The following is a 7,633-nucleotide window of genomic DNA, read 5'->3' as shown; positions in this document are numbered from 1 at the left end:
CTTCTGTGACCTTAGGGACATTATTTAACCTCTCTGAATCCCAATTTCCTCATTTGTAAAATTAGGTCAGGGGTCCGTGGGACCTGGAGTTTGTTTTCGTATGGTCCATGAACTCAGAATGGTTTTTAAATATTTTATTTAGTTTTTAAATACTTTATTTCAAAAGAAATACTTTATTTAATAGATAAATACTGAAATACTTTATTTAAAAATGCAAAATCATTTTTTAGCTCTCAAGTCTTACAAAAATCAGTTGCAGGATGAATGACCCTCAAGTCATAGTTTATTAACCTCTGGACCAGAGGACCTTTCAGTTCCCTTACAGATCTAGAATTTGTTTCCTATAAAAATGGGAAATCTGGTGAATTAAAAAAGAAAAGATACTAGCAACATAGACTTCCAAAATAAATCACTACATAGTACAATATAATGCTTTATTTCCTCAGTATTGATATAAAAATGCTCATAGCCAATTCCACTTTATATCTTCATTCAGAGATTGGAAACATGGAAGCATGAGGTCAGTGAGACCTTCCTTATCTATGGAAGCACATTGTTCTAAAGGTTATATGGGTGGCCATAGTTATATATTTAACAGAAAACAAAAAGTAAGTAAGAATGAGTTTTCATGTCTTATAGTCAAGTCCTACCCACTGAGATGACATTTTTCACTATCTTAGTCATCTAAATTTCTTGAGTTTTTTAGACTCTAGGAACTCATTTCTTTTCATACAGCTTTAAATTCCTGGCACCCTGAAGGTCAAGGAAGAAAGTTTGATTTAGTAGCTGAGATTCTGCCCTTGTCAATCAGAGGAAAGGCTTCTATTCATAGTCAGGAGTCTTCTTTAAAAGGCTCCATCACCAATCTCTCCACCAGCATAACAATGCCCTCCACAGTATAGCCACTGTCAGCTGTGGATATGCTCACCCCTTCCCCCAAAATCAAGGAACAAGACATGAATTAGAAGCTGGGAGTTTTAGAAGGGTGGATAAATTACCTCAAATAAAGAATTAAAGGTGGGACATGATCAGCATTATGGTGGTCATTTTCCTTCCTTTCCCCCAACCGTCAGCAATGTCAAACGTAGTAGTTCTAAGCCCAGTAAGAGTCAGGAATACAAGGAGCATTGTCCAGTAACCAGAAGCTTATTCAGAAGCATTTTCTGTGGACAATAGATGGACCAGACTCATCATATTCTTGCTTGCTGATCCACATCTGTTGGAAGGTGGACAGGCTGGCCAGAATGGAACCACCGATCCAGACTGAGTACTTACGCTCCGGAGGAGCAATGACCTTGATTTTCATGGTGCTGGGTGCCAGGGCCAGGATTTCCTTCTGCATCCGGTCAGCAATGCCAGAGTACATAGTGCTGCCCCCAGAGAGAACAGTGTTGGCATAGAGGTCCTTGCGGATGTCCACATCGCATTTCATGATAGAGTTGAAAGTTGTCTCATGGATCCCACTGGACTCAATGCCCAGAAAGGATGGCTGGAAGATGGCTTCAGGGCACCGGAACCGTTCATTTCCAATGGTGATTACCTGCCCATCGGGGAGTTCATAGCTCCGCTCCAGTGAGGATGATGTGGAAGCACTGATCATCTCTTGCTCAAAATCTAGGGCCACATAGCACAATTTCTCCTTGACATCACGCACTATTTCCCGCTCAGCCGTAGTGGTGAAGTTGTAGCCACGCTCAGTGAGAATCTTCATGAGATAATTGGTCAGTTCCCGACCTGCTAAATCCAGGCGCAAGATGGCATGGGGAAGGGCGTACCCTTCATAAATGGGCACGGTGTGAGTGACTCCATCTCCAGAGTCCATGACAATGCCCGTTGTCCGTCCAGAAGCATAGAGGGACAGGACAGCCTGGATAGCCACATACATGGCAGGTGTGTTGAAGGCCTCAAACATAATCTGAGTCATCTTCTCCCGGTTGATCTTGGGATTCAGGGGTGCCTCAGTGAGCAGGATGGGGTGCTCATCAGGGGCCACACGCAGCTCATTATAGAAAGTATGATGCCAGATTTTCTCCATGTCATCCCAGTTGGTGACCACCCCATGCTCAATGGGATACTTCAGAGTAAGAACTCCTCTCTTGCTCTGGGCCTCATCTCCAACATAGCTGTCCTTCTGGCCCATCCCTACCATGACACCTTGGTGTTTAGGTCGTCCAACAATAGAGGGGAACACAGCCCGAGGGGCATCATCACCACCAAATCCTGCCTTGCACATCCCTGACCCATTATCCACTACCAGGGCAGACAGGTCATCATCAGTCATGGTGCTGGCTGGATCTTGCAGACAGTGTGGTTTGAGTTCAAATGCGGAAGATACACTGGTAGGAATCAGTCTATGGGAGTAGGAAAGAGGGTAAAATTAACTTTAACCTCTCTAGAAGTACTGCAGGAATGAAACACTTAGGTTGTGACAAGAGGCTTTTAAAAGAAGCATATTGACTCCACCCATGTCTCCTCTTATTACATCACACCCCCAACTCTCCTCGTGCTCCCAGTTAGGGTCTCCTTCTAGGTGTTAATAATGATTTTGTAGACCTTCTATCATAAAGAGGAAAATTGGCTACCAAATCCACCGGTGACTGTAATTAGGAAACCCACGTAAGGATGTCTGGCTGCTATGGTAGTGACCCTGGATAAACATGGTGATGCAATATAGAATATAAAAAGATGAAAGGCTAGGATGTGGGCAGTACTATGAGAATAATGACTCCATCCTCTCATCTGCCCTTGGGGAAAGAATTCTTCACGTGAGCTAGGCTTTCTGATGGTGTATAATGCTGATATTTGCATTTGGACACTGGTCTGCATATTCTGTGTACAATGATAGCCTCTTATACCATACTCTTAGCCATGGTGGATGGCTCTGTGAGAATTAATGTAATGGATAAAACAATTTCATAGCTGAGGGAGTATTGACAACTTCAATCAGAATCCCATTTGCACCTTGTTCATAGTTTAGAGATATTTGATAGAAACAGAAGGGCTGCTAGGTGGTGCTATAGTGTGCCATAGTGCACAGAGTGTCAGACCTGAATTCAAATCTGACCCCAGACACTTACAAGCTGTGTGACCCTGGGCAAGTCACATAGCCCTGTTTGCTTCAGTTTCTTCATCTGTAAAATGAGTTGAAGAAGGAGATGGCGACCCACTCCAGTGTCTTTGGCCAAGCAAACCCCAAATGGGGTCACAGAGAGTCAGACACAACTGAAACAACTGAACAATGGAAACAAAATTTTGTACCCACCGAAGTCGAAGTTAATGAGGATTCTTAAAAAGCCAGTAAAAAACAAGCTTTTATTGAGCACTTACTATGTGCCAGGCATCATAAATGATGGGAATATAAAAAGAAGTGAAAAGAAATTCAGAAGTAGCTTGTGCTCAAGGAGCTTACATTTTAGTGGGTGGAAAGATCTTCTATCTTTAGACAAATCAGTCAGAAAAAATGATGGATGAGAAGACTTGAGAGCACCAGGGAAGTGACTCAGAGCCTTCCTTCTGGATTTACATTCCACATCAACAAACATTAACTAAAATCTTCTGTGTTCAAGGTGCTGTTAGGCCCTTTCCCCCAGGAGTTTCCAGATTTGCTTGTGAGTGCTTGGTGCTAATTAGGAGTTAAAGTATTATCCGTTCATTGGCATCTAAGATGATATGACTATTTTATTAAAATAAATAATATTAGGTACAATAATTTGAAAACTCACATAAAAAAACAAAAACAAAACCCAGGTCCTTAAAGTATTCTTACCCAGGGCAATTGGGGTTAAGTGACTTGCCCAAGGTCACACGGCTAGTAAGTGTTAAATGTCTGAGGTCAGATTTGAAGTCAGGTCCTCCTGACTCCAGGGCTGGTGCTCTATTCACTGGGCCACTTAGCCACCCCAGTATTCTTACCCTTTAGATTAAGAAAGTAAAGCTAAATGGTTTTGTACTCATTAGAATTCAAACAATAGTACTAGCCTTGGTGCTTATTCTGTTTTTCATTTCTGGACTTGCCATACTGTGCTAGCTTCATAGGAAGCATTAATTTCTATTTTATTTGTATTATAAGAAGACCAGGACAGTTTGTAACATATGATACATTTAGTAGGGCAATAACAATGAATTAGGAAGTTCATTACTGTTTTCCCTTCACAGACTGTCAAAACAGGAAGTCATCTCGCCCTTCAGTGCTCCTATAAAACAAAATCATTATCAGTCCCCATAGTTCTCATGCATGATTCTCCAGCTTCGTTAGAGCTGTATCCAATCTATTTGGCGCACAGGACTGAACCCTCCAGCTCTGGATCTGCAGAGCTGGTCCTGGCCCTTTGCCCAGGGGCCTCCTTATATTGGGTGGTAACACCAAACTGTGCTCATCCAGTCCGTGGTTTCCTCTTCAGGCTGACTACAGAATTATTCTCCTCTGAATGTTGTCTGTTGTTGTTTTCTTTAATGAACCTTTGAAACCTCCTCCCGAAGACTACATTTGGCTAGAATTTGTGCTTCTCTAAGAGACATTCTCCTTGCTCTCTGACCAGAACTGACTTTTCCCTTAATCTTTTTCTATAACTGCCAAAGCTGTCCATCTTGGAACAAACAATACTAAACAATTTCTCTTCCCAACAAAGCTGACTGGCTCTGGATTTTTTAGCTTCTTTATTAAGCAATACAATAGAACTTTGGGTTAAAATAACATTTTGTGGTTAAAAAATGATACCCCTGCACTATTGCTTTGCTCACCTACCCACTTTAATATTTCTCACATGCTTATGCTGCAAAATGTAAAAACAAAATCAATTGGCATTTAGTACAAAACTTTATTTGCAAAAGTCCTGATGAATCAAAGCCATATCAATGAAAACAAGAGACTGAGCCCAGCACAGCATGAAGCATAACTATGCCAGATGCTGAATTGATGAAGCCCTGTCTTGGGAATATTCCATGAAAAAAAATGCTATCTCAAATAGAAGCCATTGATGTCACACACTCAGAGTGAGGCTGATTTGTCATTTTGCTCAAAGTCATTTAACCCTCTGTTGTGCATTTGGTTTCCTCAAAGAGAATCTTGTCCATTTGTTATTATAAAAACTGTTTTTAATTAGCCCCTGCAATTTAGGGGGGATGTTAATTAAGCTGCTATTTTGAGACCTAATGCCCCCAAGCTGGTTAAATGCAAAAGACACCAGAGTCAAGGAAGAAATACCATTAAAAGGGAACAAAAGGAAGGAAAGCTAGCTTTACAACTGCAGCACTCTTAGACCAAACACCATTACATCCTTCATGGTTATGCTGTGAATCAATATTTAGAGCCAGTTGGGAGTCAAGATGGTGAAATAGAAACAACACATTCATGGGGCTTGGGCTCCCACCACCTCTAATTCATATAAAAGGGGACTCTAAACAAACTTTGGAGTTATAGAACTCACAAAATGACACATAGAAGCTAACCTCCCGCTGAGGACAGCCCGGTAGGACAGCAGAAATCGGCCAGCACAGCACTCTGGGAGCCGACCCCAATCCCATGCCCAAGGTTTTAACCCCAGGGTGGGCCTGACCAAACACCAGCTGGAGGGACTCCAGATCACCAGCAACTGTGGCGACCCAGAATTATCAACACATAGATGCTAAGGACAAAGTGAGAGGTCAATGCAGTGTGGACTTAGGGACTCAGTAGTTGGGAGTGCCTCGGCTTTTGTCCATGGGGTGAGAAGCCGCTGAAGGCTGCAGTGCAGCTGCTGCCACGTGGCAGCTTCAGATCCTGGCCTGCAGAGTGTAGGGGGACCAAGCAACCAGTCTGAGGGGTAATCACTCTTGCTTTAACCTGCTTGGATCTGGATTGCAGTCTAGGGTGGAGGTCCTGGGGTGTGTGACCAGCTTGCCAGAGCATGTGGAGGCTTCAGAGAGGGCACCCAACTAATACCTCCAGCAGCTGAGAAAACCCCAGCATTTGGAACAAAGCTCCCCTATCTGGTGGCAGAGTCCTATTGTGGCAAAAAGCCCAGGGGTCAAGTGACTGAGTGGCGACATGACCAGGCAAAGGAAGCAAAGCAAGCAGAGAAATCCAACATTATACTCCTATTTTGGGGACAAAAAGGATCAAAGCATGGAACAGGAGGAAGACAGTGAAGTCAGAACTCCTGCACCGAAAGCTTCCAAGAAAAATACCTGTTGGATATAGGCCATAGAGGACTTTAAGAAGCAGATAAGAGAAATGGAGGAAAAATTGGGAAGAGAAATGAGAATGATGCAAGAAAATTATGAAATGAGAGTCAACAGCCTGACTGAGGAAAATAACACCTTAAAAAGTAGACTAACTCAAATGGCAAAAGAGGCTCAAAAAAGCAACAAGGAGAAGAATGCCTTAAAAAGCCAAATTTGCCAGATGGAAAAAGAATCTCAAAAGCTCACTGAGGGGAATAATTCCTTCAGAATTAGATTTGAGCAAATGGAAGCTAATGACTTTATGAGAAATCAAGATGCTGTTAAACAGATCCAAACAAATGAAAGAATAGAAGGCAATGTGAAATATCTCATGGGAAAAACCACTGACCTGGAAAATAGATCTAGGAGAGCTAATTAAAAATTATTGGACTACCTGAAATCCATGATTAAAGAAAGAACCTGGAAATCATCCTCCAAGAAATTCTCAAGGAAAACTGCCCTGGTGTTTTAGAACCAGAGGGCAACATAGAGGTTGAAAGAATCCACCCATCACCTCCTGAAAAAGATCCCCAAAAGAAAACTTTTAGTAATATTATAGCCAGGTTCTGAAATTCCCAGATCAAGGACAGAATATTACAAGCAACCAGGAAGAAACAATTTGAATATTGTGGAAACACAATCAGTATAACTTAGGATGTGGCAGCTTCTACACTGAGGGATTGCAGGGCTTGGAATGTGATATTCTGGAGGTCAAAGGAGCTGGAATTAAAATCAAGAATCACCAACCAGCAAAACTGAGTATCATGTTTCAGGGGAAAATATGGTCATTCAGTGAAATAGAGGACTTTCAAGCATTCTTGATGAAAAAACCAGAGTTGAATAGAAAATTTGACATTCACATACAAGAAACAAGAGAAGCATGAGGAGGTAAATAGGGAAAAGAAATCATAAGGAACTTATCAAAGTTGTACCATTAAATTTCCTACACAGAAAAATGATAATTGTAACTGATGAAACTTTTCTCAGTGTGAAAATAGTTGAAGGGAATAATATATATATATATATATATATATATATATATGTCTCTATTGGAGGGTATATAGGAGTATGAATACATATGTGAATGTGTGTATATATGTTTACAGATATACATAGATAGAGGGCACAGGACCAATTTAATAGGAAGGGATGATACTTAAAAGGTGAAATTAAGAGGTGCGAGAGGAATATAATGAAAGGAGATGGGGAGAGACAGAATGGGGTAAACTATCTCATATAGAAGACCCAAGGGAAAATGTTTACAGTGGAGGGGAAGAATAGGAAGGCAAAAGGGAATGGGTCCACCTTATTCTCATTGAATTTGGCTCGGGGAGGGAATGACATACACACTAAATTGGGTATTTCACCCTACAAGAGAGTACCAGGGAAGGGGATGAGAGGGGGGATGATGGAAGGGTGGGCAGACTGAGGG

At 41.7% G+C, this 7,633-nt stretch overlaps 1 protein-coding gene across 4 annotated transcripts; it reads right to left on the bottom strand.

Moving 5' to 3' along the window:
- Positions 1 to 425: 425 nt before the first annotated feature.
- Positions 426 to 2,534, bottom strand: ACTBL2 (actin beta like 2). 4 transcript variants are annotated; one of them, XM_069096005.1, is made up of 2 exons: positions 1,655 to 2,534; positions 426 to 1,489 (listed from the first exon to the last, which is right to left on the bottom strand). In XM_069096005.1, the coding sequence occupies exons 1-2, from the start codon at positions 2,279 to 2,281 to the stop codon at positions 1,151 to 1,153; spliced, it is 966 nt and encodes a 321-aa protein (XP_068952106.1). In that variant the 5' UTR covers positions 2,282 to 2,534; the 3' UTR covers positions 426 to 1,150. The 4 variants fall into 4 exon arrangements, with proteins under 4 accessions (XP_068952106.1, XP_068952104.1, XP_068952105.1 ...); XM_069096003.1 differs by having other exon boundaries at positions 426 to 1,917; positions 2,029 to 2,534; XM_069096004.1 differs by having other exon boundaries at positions 426 to 2,029; positions 2,153 to 2,534.
- Positions 2,535 to 7,633: the final 5,099 nt, after the last annotated feature.

Source organism: Petaurus breviceps, unplaced genomic scaffold (genome assembly GCF_028583685.1).
Source record: "Petaurus breviceps papuanus isolate PSGF00001 unplaced genomic scaffold, PetGlider_PUasm1.0 229, whole genome shotgun sequence".
Classification (NCBI taxonomy): Eukaryota; Metazoa; Chordata; class Mammalia; order Diprotodontia; family Petauridae; genus Petaurus; species Petaurus breviceps.
The sequence above is the reverse complement of the archived record's forward strand: the minus strand, read 5'-3'. Positions and strand labels throughout refer to the sequence as shown.